General features: G+C 40.3%; 1 protein-coding gene across 1 annotated transcript in view; it reads right to left on the reverse strand.

Annotated features, from left to right (window-relative positions):
• The window catches only part of TMEM131 (transmembrane protein 131), a 93,835-nt gene continuing 75,910 nt past the window's right edge, over positions 1-17,925 (reverse strand). The window contains exons 30-41 of the mRNA XM_053934530.1: positions 15,855-16,013; positions 14,671-15,266; positions 11,368-11,543; positions 10,060-10,187; positions 8,725-8,849; positions 8,420-8,578; positions 7,568-7,742; positions 7,127-7,248; positions 6,926-7,022; positions 5,749-5,846; positions 4,353-4,516; positions 1-1,014 (exon numbers count right to left, since the gene is read on the reverse strand). Of these exons, the coding sequence (XP_053790505.1) occupies positions 718-1,014; positions 4,353-4,516; positions 5,749-5,846; positions 6,926-7,022; positions 7,127-7,248; positions 7,568-7,742; positions 8,420-8,578; positions 8,725-8,849; positions 10,060-10,187; positions 11,368-11,543; positions 14,671-15,266; positions 15,855-16,013 (2,296 nt within the window). The 3' untranslated portion in view covers positions 1-717. The remainder of the gene's footprint in view (positions 1,015-4,352; positions 4,517-5,748; positions 5,847-6,925; positions 7,023-7,126; positions 7,249-7,567; positions 7,743-8,419; positions 8,579-8,724; positions 8,850-10,059; positions 10,188-11,367; positions 11,544-14,670; positions 15,267-15,854; positions 16,014-17,925) is intronic.

Below are 17,925 nucleotides of genomic sequence, written 5' to 3' on the forward strand. Positions count from 1 at the left end.
TCTTGAAAAAAGCGTATTTATTTTAAAGTACAACCCAAAGTTGTATCTGTAAGAAATGCACATGGTATCTTGTTTCTTGCACAAGTCTTGGCTGTGTGCATTTCACTTCAACTTAAAAATGCATTCAGGTTTACAAATGTACAAACAGCATAAAGTGTATTACAGTCTGAACAGAATGCTCTTACATTCAGCCACTTTGCTCTTAAGGTTTTATGTTGGTTTTGTTGGTATTTTTTGTTGATTTTTTTCCTTTTTTACATTCTTACAACCTGTGTTAACAAAGACAGCCTTATTTTAAAAAAATACTCTGCATTTTAGCACAAAGTGCCTTTTGATTTTAAATTAGAACTTGGAGGATAACACTGGAAAAAATTTAAAAACCCAAACTTTTCATGAAAGTATTGCATGCCAGGACCATTTTAGAGTTCAAATTGTTTCCTAAATAAAGATGGCAGATGGCAAAATATGAAACCAGTGAAACTGTTCATATTTACAGGCTTTAGCCATAGTTGGGATTTGTGACCACACCCAGACATTCCAAGCTTATCTGCAATCTCACACTACCATATCGCAGGACAGACTTTAAAAAGGAGCGAGTGATGAAAGCATGACTGATGGGGGAGTGGGGCTGGGGGAAGCAACGGCTTGAAAATGGTGTTTCAAAAATTTGCATTCAGAATTGTATCATGACCTGGATAAGAGTTCTTTCTTTTTGCTTTAGTTTTCATGAGGATAGTGTGAATTTGACCAAGGATCTGAACTTCTTCTTCCAATTGTGGGGCTCCAAATTCTCCAAGGATTATAGGTCTGTCCCATGTCTTCAGCAGGATTGGCAACGGTGGCAGCAGCGGCTGGCGGCGGAGCAGCGGTGGAGTTTTCAGTACCCATGAGATCAATGCCTGACAAGGTGTTTGTTGGAGTGGTGAAGGGAAGGCCACTGTTGAGATTACTTGACCAAATGGAACTGCTGAATGGAGTGGTGGACCACAGGCCACTGGGGTTGCCCAGGATTGACTGCAGTAAAGACAGAGCAAGGTAAGTGGTGGTTTGGTAAGCCTCAATTTCCACCTTGTTTACAGCCCCCCAAAAGAAAAGTATCCGAGCAGCAGCATTAAGAAGCCTGCTCTGGAACCCCTTCCATCCTCACTGCAACACAGAGCTCTGACCTGCCTTTACAAGAGCTTGCCCAGAGGAGCCACACTGCTCCTGCAGCTGAATGCTCCCAGAGCTGCACAGGCTGCAGGGCGCAGTCACGTTACAGCTTTCGAGCTGTTCTCATTGCAGCTGAGACGTCCCCATACCAGAGCTAATTTAAGCACTATGAGTATTCAACACACAAGGGCCAGAACACTTATGCTTAAACAAACTAGTTAGAATAAGGTAGATAAACAAGGTTTAAGTCTCAAAAAACCAAAAAAATTCAAGTTGCAATGGAAGATAACAGCAAAGTCCTTTTTTCACCTTTTTTGCTGTTTGCAAATTTATTGTCCTGTAGTCAGACCTTGTCTGTTTTGGATGAATCTGCTTGTGTTCGGTCCCACTGTACCTATTCCATATTCCCAGTATGTACTTTTTGCCCATCCAGAATTTCTTCAGATTAAGGGAGAGGGGATAGGAGAACTGGCCATTTATCACTGAATACCATAAAGTCTGTCCTGGCTCCAAGACACTTGGAAGTCTCTGACAAATGGTCATGGTGCAGATGCAGGTGAGTTCCAGCACATCACAAATGCATCTGAGATATACAGGACAGGTACAGCAAGCCTAGAGAATATATGCAGGAACACAAGGCCCAGGTTCTGTCAACTGTATTTTACTAAAGCCCAAAGAGTAGCAAACAGCAAGCAGAAGAACCTGACCCATGGTGTGGTGGAAAGTGATACCAGGAAGCAGCCAAAGATGGAGATGAGAAAGGTTAGCATAACTTTCTGTTAATATTAGCACAGAACTTGCTACATGTAGGCTTCTGGCACTACATAATCCAGTGTCAACAGATTTAATGTACATATGCTGTAAATTCAATTTGCAAATACACTGGAAACTTGATACACCCAAAAAGCAGCAGACTTGTTGAGTAAGTGCTGTTAGGTAAAAGCATCTTTGTGTTTGGATTTAGTAGCTGGAGATAGGGCACCCCTTCCCAAGATCTCTGCCCTTAGATAACATACACTAAGGGTTAACCAGTGTAGCCTGCATCTGAAGATTTAAATAAAAATCCCTTTAGGAAAGAAAACAAGGTAGAATCTGAAAATTTCTTCCTTTTAGGTTTTTATTCTCTGCTCTGGAATGAAGAAGACAGGCTCAGTCTAATCATACTTGAAACTGGCTGGATGCTACCTCACCACAAAATTTGCTACCAAGGGCTGGACAGGAGCTCTGAGCATTACTTGGGGGTTAACCAGGCCAACAACATCAGTCCTCTACGATGTCACTGAGAAACTGAGCCAGACCAGGGTCACAGTGTGTTACTGTCACATAAATAAATGGTTATATTTAAGCTATACTGGCATTAGACTACTAAGCCTACAGCACGAAATACTCGCTCTGCTGCTCAGGAACCTACCCTAACACACTAAAACTCCACCCTATTTCCTGCTGCAGGCAAAAGGCAGGAACTATTTGTTCCTACTGGTCCCCAAATGTTTGGGAGATCATGATAGAAAGGCACTTGCTCATAAATCAGAAGCAATCAGGAAAGGAGCAGCAGAGAAAAGCACCTGCTATGCCCTTTCAAGGCTGGTGGAAGGAGGTACAAGGTGGCTGGCAGGAAGAACTACACACAGAGAAATAGAGAAATGGGGAGTAGGAGAATGTGGTTAGAAAGAAACCTGGGGAGAAGTACCAGCAAGGCAGCAAGGCTGAGGGGAGATGGGATCCAGGAGGCAAATGCTACTTTAGCACAGAAGTGGAGTTGTGCATACAAGGAGAAAGCAAGAGGAATAAGGAAGGAGAACAACCAAAATCAACTCTCCAGAAACCTTCCTAGAAAAAGGGTAACACGGGAGCCACTGCCTAAGTGGTGTGTGCAACAATTGCTTTGGCTCTTGTCCCAGAACAGAGGAAGGGCAGGGCCCTGGCCTGGTACCTGCTCTCTTATCAGGCACCTAGAGCAAGGAGGTTCAGTAACAGGAAAAGCCAAGCTTTCCTGTTCTGGCTTGCCATAGGCACTTGAAAATACCCCTATCATTTATAATAGCTTTGAGTATTTCAGTCAGTTTGCTGCTTGCTTCTTGATCTTCTCCTTGAGTAAGCTCCTAAAATATTTCCTTCCAAATCAAAATACTTAAGTGGAGTACCTGACACTTCTTCTATACCATTTGTCTGGCTTCCATCTTGATGCTTCCTGAAGAATACGTTTAAATTTTTTTTAGAAGCAGCTAGGAAATACAAGTTAAGAGCAAGAGAGCTTGTTCTGGTTGTCCTCAAGCCCTCCCTCTATCAAATGCTGAGAAACCTGCCCTCCATGTAACCAAAATCCAAACATCTTTCCTTACATAGTTTCAGTGAGGTTCCAGCTCTGGTTGTAACCACATGACAAGGGTGGGATCTGCAAGCCTGTGTCTATAAGAAGCTGTGTGACCTTCTTTGGCTTCCCCTACTCCATCTGAACTGCTCTCAGGTGAAGTAAACACTACCTCTTACTCACTACAAAAACATTTTCAGCAACATGAAGAAGGATTTCAGCTGGCAGTGAAGACAGCTGTTGCAGAATTAGTTCTAGTCTGACACAAGGATGACAGTGCAGCACTACAATCTGTGAAGTTGGGGTTTTTCTTTTTTTCTTTTTCTATACTCAAAATCTTCATCAAAATAAGTAGTCTTAAAGACTTCACCTTGTGTTCAGTCCTTTAGTGTTTTTTTTCCTAAACTGAAAAGAATATATTTAAGGTATTTTAGATAGTTTTTCTCTGGGACCTTTTGTTAATTTACAAACAGGTGCAATACTGGATTCAAAAGCAGAATCAAAGTGTGGAAGTTATCATATTGCCTATTTTGCAACTGTCCATGAAACCTGAAGTAACATATGCAGTGTCCAGCCATGGCACAGGAGCAAACATGAAGGATGTGGGAGCAGAACACACTTTTGTAAGAGCTACAAGGTGCTCTTGTGAGAAATATTTTTATGGGAAGCAGTGTACATGGATTCATCATTTGCAAATGAGGAGACTAATAACTTTGTCCAACAGCCATGTCAACTTAAATACACCAAGATGAATATATGTAAATTACCTCTTTTATTCTTCAGTTAATTTCTTTTCATCCCCAATTCCTCTGAATTAAATTAGATGGCACATATAGAACAGGTTGGTAACAGGAATAAACCACTGTATTTGGATGGACTGAATACTTACTGCAGTTGTATGAGTTGGGGAACTTGAGCTTGTTGGCCAGGAGGGTACAGAATCTGTAGCTGAAGGATCCCAGATGGATGATGGAACATTATTGAATTCATTCCAGTTTCTCTGAACATCCTGCCCATAAGCAGATCGAGCTAAACCAAGCTTGCTAAAAACCTCTAAAAATAAAATGAAATAAAAATGAATACATTACCCTTCCTCTTTTTCCAAGAACAATACTTTTCACCATTATTTCCTATATTTTTCTAGCTGGTCCTGCTGCAGTGATATTAGAAGTGGTCACACAGTAATACAAATCTCATCTCATGTGACCAGCATCAGATAGGGCCACAAAGTTTGTCACGGTTATAGTGGGGAAAGAGTTGAACACTTGCTGTGGGTAATTCAGTCCAGCCAAAGCACAGCAGCACTCAGAGTCCTGGCAGCTCTCTGTGACTGCAGTACTCGTTTGCCTTGCAGCACTCCCTTCCCAGGTGACTCCTGGTAAGAGGCAGCACTGGGAGTGCCCCAGCCCCAGCTCCATCTCTGCTGCGAGAAGGAAAAGGGAGCACCAGCAGTTGTGGCTTGCCTGCTTCTCACACACAGAAATGATCCCAGGCCTTTTACTGGCGCCCTCAGAGCCACGGGTGCCAAGTGTTGCTGTTGAAGAAGCAAGAACCCCACAGCAGCAGCTGCCATTGTTTACATTTCCAACAGACATTAAACTGTTGCAGTAAACAGCATTTTTTCAGTACACACTGATGCCACATCCAAAGTTTATTTTGCTTATCATCTTTTCAGCCACCTCAAAACACACCACACATGCCCAAGTACACAGAGCATCCATGCCCTGCAATCTCAATGCCTGGCCACCTCTATTACATTTATGGAAATTCACCCAAATATTGAAATACAGTAATTAATTGCTGGGTTTAGTATGCACCAGTTCATTGTGCAGCTATACAAATACTGCAGGAAAACACAAGAGGAAAGCAACATGAAGGCTGGGCCACTGCCTCACTTAACAGTGCCATGGTTTTAAGCAGGTGTTTATGCTCAGGAAACCACAGGCCTACTGGCACATTTGTGGGACCTACAGTAAAGCTTTGAGGGAGGAATGGAGAGGAAGAAGACTAAGGAAATAACCCCCAAAATGCAGAAATTTCACTGCAACAGAGAAACTCCAAACCCAAGCATTCTCAGCCCATCAAACACTCTATGAGATTTCACTAAGTTTCTCTGGAGTGAAACTCAGAATACGACACCAAATTTTTAACAAGTGCTCCTAGATAGTCTTCCTTTTTAGGAGTGAGGATGGAAATACTGTCTGTATTTAGATCAGTGGAATGAAGACACAGCATTTCTCTACCTGTATTTGAATATGGAAAAATATTTGAACAGGAAAACTCACCTCCAGTTAAGTTAAAAGAGTGTCCAAATGCAGAGAAGGAGTTGAGAGGTGTGAAATCAGGACTGCTGGGATTGCTGATAGGACTCCACAAACCCGAACTACATTTTATGGAGGGACAGAAAGGCAGTATACTACTTATTAACACAGTACTACTGACAATATTAACTTACTGATCTATATACAAATGTATGTGTGTATATATGTTTAGTTATTATATTTAATCTATATAAAATATATATAGTTAAACATACTAAATAAATATTTAATGGTGATCGAGAATTAGGAAATCAGTTTTGTCTTGTTTTAACAATAGATTTTGGTGATATACATTTTCCTGAGTATACACCCACCTTGGAGTAACACAATAATATACACAGTGCTCTTAATCTAGAGAATGAGTATCAAACAAACACGAGAGTAGCTCTTTTGATCAGTTTTTCGGAAAACCCATGGAGTCCAAGGCACAGTACAGTTTTTTTCTCAAGCAGATAAAATTACAGTGACTTGGAAGGGATACGAACACACCCATGGACAAGCTTATTAAAAGTAACAATGTGTTAACTGGAACCAGTGCTAAACATCCACCAAAACAAAAACTCCAATGCACTGACCTCACTCAGAAAGCAATTCCTTTGCATATGGAAACTTGAATTCAAGTCTCTTTCTTACTCCAGAAAGGTTACTGCTTTTTACAACTGCCAAAATGTCAGAAAAGACATGTGCCTCAGGGAATGTGACTGAGTGCAGCTCTGTCCTGCTCCTACTGAAAGCACAAAGCCCATGGACAGTTCTGATCTCTGTTGAAACGGGACTGAAAGGCATTGCTGTACAGCAAGGTACTCTGCCTGTGACCCTTCAAGTGACCTTGGTACACACTCCTCAGCACTGAGAGAGCCAAGCTGATTTCTCATTGTGTGGGTGCCCAGGAACAGAATGTTGAGTTGGAATGAGGTGGAAAAAGCTCCCATCACATCCAGAACATCTTTCTCTCTACTTTTGAGTCACTTGCAACTCCTAAACTTTTCTGCAAGGTGAGAGATGATGTGCCTAGACTTTAAAAAAATAGTTTAAGGAAACCTAACCAGAATGAATTCTGTCACTCCCTCCAAAACACCATTAACAGCTCAATCTTCTTTTCTACAGGTCCAGGTATTTGCCTAGAGAATATAAAAATTACCTGTCAGAGCCATCACTGTCAACAACTGGGTGGGAAATGCTGATATTGCTGGAAACATCTGTCTTGCTTGGAGAAACCTTTGGTAATCCACTGCCACCTGCGAGAATATGTATGTAAAAAATGAGTAAAATAAACCCCAGCAAAATAACAATATTCAAGAAATATTTGGAATTAATAAGTACTCCAAACTGGTTCTAGTACCTGGACTTTTGTCATAACCTGCAGCTACAGCAGCAAAAGTGGGGTTTCCATTCCTGCCTGGAAGAGAAGCTGCCTTTGCCAGCTTATGTTTGGTACCATTAGGCTGCTTGTTTTTTGTTTCACTAAAATGAGAAAGAAACCAAAAAATTAGGGTAAAGAGTAAGGTTTTGGACTTCAGCAGTTTGATTAAAAAAAACATCAATTTAAGCTAGCATTCAAGAAAATGCTTATAACACCTCAACAGTTTAATGTAATTGCACATTTTTTCCAATCTACCATGTTGTACAGCAAGGCAAGATATGCACAGTGGTATATCTGCAGAAAAGCAGTTTCCATGGGAAGAGGAAATGGGTCTGAGAATAGGGAGATGCCCCCTATGAAGCACAGTTCCACAAGTGCTCAGTGCCTGGGAAATCAGTAGGAGGGAGGATCTGGACTCACTTGCTGCAGCTGCTGTTGACGATGCTGCTGTAAGTGCCTCCTCGTGGCCCAAAAGCAAAGGATGTGGGAGGAGGAGGGGGAGATGGAGAGGCGGGTGTTGGAGAGGGCTGCCGCTGCTTCAGGAAAGCGTCTGCGTTCAGGGTTTGCAGAGAGAGCTTATAGAGATTGTCTGTGGCTAAAAAGAGAAACACAAAATATCTTCCTGTAAGATTTACATTATAGCAAAGGCTTCTTGAACTTCTGCTATCCCTTCTGTTCAAATGGAGGAATTATGAGAAAGGCTGTTTGCTCCCAGTGATGGAAGCAGCAGCTCCTTCTCTATGTTCACCTATGGTTATTCAGGTCTGCTCTTTATTTTCAGAGAGACTGATTTGCAACACAAACAACCAGGAGGAGGTGAGCTGGTTCTCACATGAGGGATTTACAATGCTACCAGAAAAACTGTAACAGTGTCCCAAGCTAACCATTGCATTAAGGTGTTTTTAGTGTTCCCTCTCAAGGACAAATTATCTAATTAGTTCCAAATTTGGCTGGAGCAGACCTGACCAAGCAAAATCCCATCTACTGTAGGAAATACAAATTTTTTGAGCAGTAATTCTCATTTTCTCAATTTCTCCAGCACTTTCTGAAACCTATTCATCACTGGAGAGCTGTGGAGTGACCCATGTTCTGCCTATGCCATTTTCAAACCTCCCAAATCATACCAGATGCTACCAATATGGGGCCTACAGCAGAAAAATGGAGCTCAGCTATGCAGTGATAAGGAGACAGGAAGATCTATAAACAGATCAAGGCTAACTACAGATATTAATTGCAGAACACTCATTCTGCCACTGTCTAGTGATTACTTACAGCTGCCAGCTTTGTGGAGAGGCACAGAGTCCCACTCTGGTGGTGGAGAATCCTTTTCCCCCTCTGAGCTGCTGGTGTTTCCTAGCTCCTGTGCAGAACCACTGGGAAGAAATTTTGCTAATACTGATGGCCTGCTCTCCATTAATTTACTGCTTGGACCTATTAAAACAAAAGAAAAACCAAGTGTGTAGATAATAAACTGATAGCTTTCTTCTCACACCAGACTTAGAATTAAGCACTCAAGAGGGGTTACAGACAATGATCTAAAACTCTTGAGGTATTTACAAAAAACAGCCTCACACTACCTCTTGTTTTGGGGAGGTTCCTTGATTTAGAGCTACTTGACAAAAGGTGTGGTGTAGAGATCTTGGATGGAAAGGTTTTGCGCTGCTTGTTTTCCAGGGGGGGAGTATAAGACAATTCCAAGGGACTAAAAGAAAACAGAAATTCTTTTATTTCAAAGCCCTTTCAGAAGTACTGAAAAGCACTTATATACATATCTATACACATACACACACATTTATATATGACCCACACTGCTCCACATTGTATTAGGCTCACTCACATCCCAGAAGCAGCTTTCACCCTGGAGCTCCAGGATCACAAAACCCATTTGATTACACAGAGCAACAAGAAATGGCAGTTGTCCTTTTTCTCCTCTATCCCTACACACCCCTGTCAGATCCTATGCTCCTAATATGCCATTGCCCTAAATGCACAGGATTGTTTTTTGATCAATAATATAAATCTACTCAAATGCAGCACCAAATTCAATTGGCTGTATATTGCTCTTTTTCTCCAGGTATTTGATTCTGTCTCTCCCATTTCTTGCAGAAGAATTCCAAGCCAGCTGTCATTGTGGTCTTTGAAAACTGTCACACGTAATGAATTTGTGAGTTATAAGAGAAAGCAAAGTACATAATTTAAGAATAAATAAGGAGGAGACTTTGCCAGGCAATGTTTTCAGAAACATTTTGAAGAACAGTAATTTCTTCTAACTATAAACTCAGTCTACTATTAATTACAGCAGGAAAAACACAGCTGATACACCATACCTCCATTTAGTAATGTTTACTTTTGTGGCACTTGGATACCAATCTGATTTCACAATACTATTTTGGAATGAACTGGTCTTAGTAAGACTAAGATTCTTCATGTTTCCCCCATCTATGCTCTGCAATCAACCACATGCCAGTAAAGGACAGGGACTGGCAGTGGCAGCAGCCTCCTTTAATAAAGTACCCAAGACTGACCTTACTGATATGAAAAAGGAAACTGAGGCTGCAGTTTCTCAAGGGCAGCTAAAGGCACTGGCTCAGTGTGCTGCCCCTAGAATCATTAACCCCACTTTTGGTATGCAATACCTGTTATAAAAACCCTAACATTGCTTCGCCTGATTTTCATCACTGGATTTAGCTCTCACTTATGTGCTGTGTTTCCATTAAGTAATTTATTGTTTGCAAGCTTCAGATATTCCCTGACATCAGGAAGGAAGAATGTAGAAGGAAGCTGCTTAAAGGTACCTGTTGTTGGTGTTTGCCAAACTGGCATCTACAACAGTCAAATACAGGTATTTTTATCAATCCATCTTCCCTTTAAACATGATACTTTCCCAACTAAACAGCCTTAATTATGCTTACCTGGTTTTCACATCTACAGGGATTTCTTTCTTGATACTTGTAACCACTTTTTTGGTTTTCTGTTTTACTGGGACTATTTCATTTTCAGGTTTTTCTGCTGAAACTTTTCCCTTTTGTTTCTCAGGTTCCTATAAAAGATATAATGACACATTAATAATCATGAAAAGCGAAGTCCCTCTTGCATCAGAACACACGTAAAAAAAGAGGGCAGAGGAAAGAATGCTGTTGGAAAACACAAGCATTTTTGCAGTATTTAAGGTCTTTTTTCATGACTTAATGAGTTTGCCTATATGGTTTCTATTTTTTCTATTTAGAGAAGCCGAGATAGAAATAAAAAATTAATGAGCTTCAAGCAAATTTGTTGTTTGCAAATACGCAGCTCCCCTGGCCACGGCCTCTGAGTCTAATATGATGCTAGCTCTGTATTGAGACCTTTACCGCATCTGCTGCATCCTGTCCAGGCTACCTAAAATAGACTCTTCAACAAAGCAAATAATATGAGCAACTTCACCATTCAATTTATTATTTTCTTTAACTACACTTCTAAGACTTCCTAAATACAAGTATATTCTCAAGTAGCCATCTTGAAAAAATCAACAGTAACTTTCAAGTGACAACTTACTAAACTGTAACTTTTAAAATATATCCCACGAATTTCTTTTTTCCCCACAGTTATAATACCTGTCTTTTACAAAGTTCAAATTTAAGATATCATAGTTTAGGATTGGTTTTCTTCCCGTTGGTATTACCTCTCTTTTGTTTGTCAGAGTTTGCTTTATGACAAAGTATTTATGACAATCCAACCACTACACAAATTGTAGACATTAGTTTATTACCTTGGAGCATGTGAGCTGAATAAGTTAAGGCAGAGGAATTGTATAAGGTAATTAAGTTAACTACGTGCGACAAGTTACCACCATTGATCTGAGCCTTTATAACTAGCAAAAGTCATGATTTAGCATGCACCTTAATTACTGAATGAAATTAGCATCCGCACTTTGGCATCTTATTCTGCAAATAGAACAGGCCAAGAGACAATTACCACAATGCTGCTGACAGCTGCTGGCTAATTCAAGTCACAGTCACCTGGGCATTTTTAGTCCTGAGACTACAGGGCTCAATCATGTTCACACTCAGAGGTGCAGGTTTGATACAGTGAAGGCAAGAATCAGGAAAGGTGTTTTTTAATTAACATTCTTCCTTTATTAGGTATTATATGAGGATGGTGTGGGGGGGAGAGGCTGTGTTCCTATTTCAACAGGTGACACGTGGCCATACAAGGGCCTCCTTTTCTCAGCAGTGCTGTACCTCTTTGAGAAGTGGTTCTGTATCTGGGTTGGAGGTTTCTGTTGTGGTTGAAGAACTGTCATCATCTGCCAAGGAATCCTTCAGCTCATCCTCCTGTTGCTTTCCTTTCCCTCTTCTGTCCTTTTCTTCCCGCTTCTTCTGTGGTTTAGTCTTGCGCTGAATCGTTTTCCCTTTTCCTAGAAAGATAAGGATGCTTCAGATGCTCAGCAGCAGTGCCCAGAGACAGGCGAGCTCCCTTCATTTTGGAGGCTACCCCATGTGATTAAGCCTCTGAAACTTGTTGCCTGTTATGACACACCAACTTTTGCCCCTTTGCACCAAATCTGAGCAAAAGAAGAATCCTAATGACCACTGCATTTATGCTCCTCAGCTGTGTCCTCATTGCCTCTCCGTGGATGTGGGCACCTGGTTACCTATAAATCCTTTCTGCTCTGCTCCTGGCATTCCTTTTAAACACCACAGACTCCAATTTGACAGTTTAACCACATAACATTAGATTTAAACATAAATTTCTGAAGATGGCAAAAGCTCTGTCATCCAAACAAATGAAGAACAGAAATTATCAGCATGCTTGTCAGTTGAAACAAAAAAAACCAACAAAACATAGAACAACTTGAAATAAGACCAATGTGGATGAGAAAAATCACTAACAGTATTTGTGTAGCAAAGAGGTAAAAAACTCAAATGACCAAAACCTGAAAATCTCACACCCAAGTGTACTTTCTCCTCCTGACATATTTTTCCTTCAGAGTGAACTATTCTCAATACAAAGCAAATGCACATATGTGTGTGCAGTCTTCATGAGTTTACCATTGCCTGCTGCTGTACTCTCACAGGATTTGAGGTTTCATACCAGTTTTATGTCTTACTAGCTGTAGTATGTGCCTTTACTCATAGGATCCTTCTAAGATACTGCTCTTCAAAATAAGCACTCTCATTTATGAGCCACACAGTGCCTGCATACAGCCTCCTGGATGGATTTAATTGTTCACTCAGATAAAGACTCAAGTAACCTGTGCTGAATAACTGGATTCTGCCTCTTCTGGAATTTGTACTAGCTCAAGCTGGAATTGAGACTGGAAGCACCATGACAGCTGCTGTATTTCATTTGGCAAAATAGTAAAGTTTGTACCAAACCAGAAATTTGTCTTCAGTATTTTGGCAAATACCAGATACGTATCAGCACCTTCAACCTTTGTTTTTTAAGACATAAGTATAAGTGTTTTCAGTATCTAGGACAACAAAAGTATTGGAGATAAAAATATTCTTTTTAGCGTGAATGCAAATAGATCTGTAAATACAAGTAGATCTTCCTATGAACATTTTTTCAAGGTTGGCTTCCAGCATACTGGGGGCATTTTGGCTGGGCCTCAGAAGGCCTCATTCCAAAATTTACTTGAAATGTAGTCTACATTCAGCATTGCTAAGCAGTTGAATGTTCATAATTAGAAAATCTATGTAAAATGTTATCATGATATTAAAATGTAACATAAAGCAGCTGTTTAACAAAAATCTAATGCAGCCTCCACTTCAGTCTGCTAGGATCCAAGTATTAGGAAGCTGAAACAGAAGACTATATAAGACAGCAATTCTGCACAGGGTCTTATGACAGCCAGTTTTAGACCAGAATCTGCTGCTTCTGCAAAAGTTTGTGATTAGCTCTAAATACTTATCTAAAGACAAATACCCATGTGTGGATGTAGGTGCAGATAGATTACGGAACTTTCCCTGTGGTTTTACATTTTTACATTTTAAAGAGGACAAATGGAAATGGGCACACTACATTATCTGGAGTGGGAATATGCTTTTGAAATCAACTTGGTGATCTCCACATACTGCGTGCAGCTGCATCACAAAAAGCTCTCAAGTGCAAGAGCTGCTTCCTTCTTAGGGGGAGCTAGTAATGGAAGATGCACTCCAAAGTGCTTTCAGGCATTCAGTACATGGACTGGATCAGCCCACTGCACACCCATGTACGCTCATATGTAACCCATGAGAATGTTGCATCCTCACTACCAGACACTTTGCTTTCCAGAGCTCCAACATTGCACTGTTTGCCATTATGGACACCATCCATGAAAACTCCCTACCATCACATCACCTTCTGGAGTTCTATTTAGCCTTTATGGAATGCATATCTGACAAATCAATGGCAGTTCTCTTAATCTCCCAACCACCTCCCACTGTGGAAACTAAAAACATAACAGCCCAGAAACAGAGTAGTATATTTCAGTGAGACAGCAAAACCTCACACCACTTCAGAGTCTTCACTTTGAAAGTCCAAACACATCCTAACATCCACTCTGAACTAATTAAGAACTTTCTACTCATTTCTAGGCATTACAGAGTGATGCCTTTGTCTTTGGTGAGTCACAATTTTACAGATATCGCAGTGTTTATATGCCTTCCCATGATTCATTTTCTTAACTTTATCTCTAATAAGCAACACAGTATCAGTGCCATTTCTGTACAAGTGTTAGCAGCAAAAAATAAAAAACTGTTTAGAAATAAACATATTAACACTAAATAATCATGTAACTCTAGGATGCAATTGAAATTTCTAATGCAAAAATCATAATTAAAAATCCTACTTCAAGAAGTGTTCGTAAGAAGGCAGTAACTGACATAATTTCGAAAGTCTAAACGTATCTAATGTATGAAATCCAATTCATTATTCTAAGCACTACACAACGGGAAAGATGGATAAACAAGTACAACTCAACTCTAGCCTCATCCAAAAATGAATGTAATGTATAGACACAGGTGCCTTATATTAATTTGCTGACCACCTGACATTAAGGATTTTCTACAGCTGCAAGTCTGGGCATGAAGAATTCCATTCCCAAACAATACCACAGGGGTTATTTACCCATCTCTCCCTCTCTTCCCCTCCCCTCCCCTCCCTTTCCACAACACACTAGGACAACTTCCTTTTTCCTTCCTCAACCCTGAGCCCCAACCCCAAATGATGGAGGTGGGAGGGACAGATGCCAATCCAAAGGCAAAGGAGTAGCAACAAAAAGCATTTTTCTTTTTCAGAGAATCAGGTGTCTAGATATTCACACCTGCTTTCATCAAAACATGCCATCATTTTTGCAGGAAGAGTGACAAGTTCACACTGCATAGCAAACATCACTGCCATAAGGTAACAAAAGTGTTCAAGACACAGGCACACAGCACAGGTAGGGAACCACAGAGATGTACTCCCTTTCCACACTATGAAAACATGACCTTTTACAGTTGATTAAACCTTGTCTTGTGGTTTACCCAGGGAATCATCCCATTAAAACAGAATTGTATTACCTTTGTTTTTTGCTAGTGGAGATGGGGGCTGTTCTGTAAACACATCAGGGGAAGGGGATTCTGGGTGGTCAAAGTCTTTTTCCATAGTTTCTATGAGCCCAGTGAGATCTGAATCCTCCGAGCTGTGCCTTCTGCTGCTGGCACATTCACTGTGAGGCGGGCTGAGAAGCGGGAGCTGTGGCAAAGCACTTTCAGTCTGCTGCTCTTGCTGCTGGGGCCCGGATGCTGGGGGTTGCTGGAGGGGCTGCTCTGCTAAAGCTGGTGCCTGCTGCTGCATCACCTGCTGGTTCTGCCTTGTACCCTTGGCTCTTTTGCCTACGGCATGAGTCTGAGCTGTGGCACCTGAATCCAAGGTAAAGGGGCCCGTTCTGTTTACTGACTGCATGGAAGCTGCTTGTGCTGAAGTCCTGTTAGATATACTTGAATTGGTTTTGGATTTGATGTTTTCAACATCAGGTGCATTTCTATTGCTGTGAAGGTGTGCTGTTGCATTGCATTGCTTATGATTCCCTGCACCGGATCGTGAAGACGAACTGCCTGCTCCATAAATTCCTCTGGACGAACTGTGATTAGAATCCGATCCAAGTGTATTCAAGCTGGAAGAGTAACATGTGTTTAAACATACTTTGCAATGTTTCCATTCTTCACCATGAAAAGAGAATCACTATATCTAAAAGAAGCCTTAAACTATACTATTCTTGGCATAAAACAAGCAAAAATGCATAAAACTGGTTTGGTAAGTCAGTAGCCTTTACCATTTGCTGTTCACTCGCCTGCTGTACACAGGAACAAAAACAATAAAATGACTGTTGATATATATGATGGAGGGAACACTGAAAGGAGACAATCTTAACTTAAAGACACCTAAAGTAGGAACTTCTGACCTGCCATTTTTTGCAGTCTATACATTTCATTTTGGAGAATACTAACAGAAAACTTGGCAGGGTTTGGTTTTTGGTGGATTTCTTTCTTTCCTGCCTTTTTTTTTCCTCAAAAGAAGAATATTCCTCACAATCACAAAGTTCATCTTTTCATCCAAGCCATCTTTTTGCAAGCAACTGTGGGGATATCTTTATTCATTCACCTGTTCTACAGAGCAGGATTACTTTCTAACTGATCTGATAACTAAAGAAGTAAAGAAATAAATGGCAAAAGTACCTCAAGAAGCCCAGATATTTACTTACTTTCCGTCAGATGAAATTCCAACTATTCTCCTGAGATCAAGTGGTCTTCCCATATCAAAGGGTGGATTTGAGGCCTCAAAGGACAAGCGTCTTCTAAATGGCTCCCAAATTCCTTGAGCTTCTAGATAGGCTGTTCCAATTACCAAGAGAAAGAGTACACTGCAGAGAAGAAAGGTAGTCATCTAAGGATTTATTTCTTAGTTTTGAGCATTTAAAAATCAATGACTCTAATCACACAGGACAAAAAGTTTGTATCCTGTACTGAAAATACTAGAAATTGCATCCAAATCACAATTTTGTCTGATAGAAACACAACATACACAAGACTGGCATGATAAGCACATCACCAGTATTGAGAATGGGAACTAGATGCAAGCCTGACATGCAGTTGCCAAGTGTATTAATCCAAAAGAAAAGAAGTTGGACTTCAAAACCTGGAGCCACAAGCATGTAACTATTCAAAGCAACAGTGATTTAGGGAAGGTAAAAATAAACATCACCTTATCAAATTAAAAAACATAGACTATACAAACTCCTAGTGCTCATTCCTAGGAATTAAGGATAGCTTTGCAGTGACACAGAAGAGTTATTTTAGTGGCAACTACCAAACACATACATGATGGCATCCTAAAAGTTAAAAGCAGTTTATGCACAGGACTCTTGGAATATTATAAAATATATTAGGACTCTTCTCTAGTTTGCTGCTAAGGATTTTTGTATTTTTAGGAAAAAGACATAGTAAGGGAAGGGATTAGTATTCTCTATTCTTTGTAAAGTCTAATTAACAAATACAGCACATATAAAATTATCCAAGCAAACTACACTTATGGACTGACAAACATTACTTTGTCAAAGAATTGAAACCAAACTCAGCCTATAAACTTCTAGCACATATACAGAAGAAAACCACATAAGTACTCACTCAGCACTTTTAAGTAATGCAGTGTTAGTGACGACACAAAATTTCCTAACAGAAATTTTCCTCTTACTTTGGAAAACGCCATTTCCTCACTAAACACTGCATTACTCAGGAAAGTGCTGAAGGGTCAAAAAAGAAAATTAAGTGGGTTGTAACTTTATCTTCTCTATTTCTTCTGTTAAGCCCTACAAAGAAAAACAACCTAAGTGAACATCTGCAAAATGCAAGAGCCAGTAACTTACTGTGGGGGGGAAAAAAGGGAATATGACATGTATATGATAATGCTTTGGATTTGCAGCACACAGAAAGACCACTTTTTCTTCACAGGCATCTACAGCACCAGTACATTTCACACTAAGATATAAGCTTACACTAAGAAAAACAGCATTTGTTGCTACTGATAAGTAAAACCTCATACTGATAAGTTTCCATGCTAGGGTTTTCTCTGCACAAAAGCAGTGGGGTAAAGTGTCTCACACCCAAGAGGTGAACAGGGACATAGGGTTTATAACTCTTGATTTCAAATAAAGATAGGTACAGGTTAGACTGTGAAAATGGTGGCATTTTCAACTTATAATTCAACAAGGTATAATTAACACGTCTGTTTGCTGAGGAAAAATGTGCATTAATATCCTACTACATAGCCTGAGAGTGTGCAGTGTTGCAAACAATGTCCTTCAGGTTCTCAGAAATCCCATTATTAGTATCACCAGTTGTCTGTCACATTACAAGTGGCAGCAAAGTTAAATTCAACCAAGGCATCTGCTAAGCTCATTACAGTCACTGCCTTATATCTCTCTGAAGCACAATACTCCAGAAGGATGCTTACATTTCCACAGGAATTCACTGCTATCAGTGCTTTAATACCTAATACGTTTCAAGTTTGGCTTATTTATCAAAACCCCTACAGATTTATCAGGGTTAACAGGAGTATGTATCTCACTTAAAGAAATAGGTTCAAGCAAGAAGTGTATTATTTTGTCCTTGGTTTGAGCAGAAAGTCAGTACTCCTTTGCCTTAAACAGTTCACACTCAATCTATAGGAGTGTTTATCTATTTAATCTCCTTTTAGCCTATTTTATTGTACAACAATTAGAGCATGTGCTGAATACCCATGTGCTTCTGTGTAACCCATATTCAAGCAGTGGCAGC

Source organism: Vidua chalybeata, chromosome 2 (assembly GCF_026979565.1).
Source record: "Vidua chalybeata isolate OUT-0048 chromosome 2, bVidCha1 merged haplotype, whole genome shotgun sequence".
NCBI classification, from domain to species: Eukaryota; Metazoa; Chordata; class Aves; order Passeriformes; family Viduidae; genus Vidua; species Vidua chalybeata.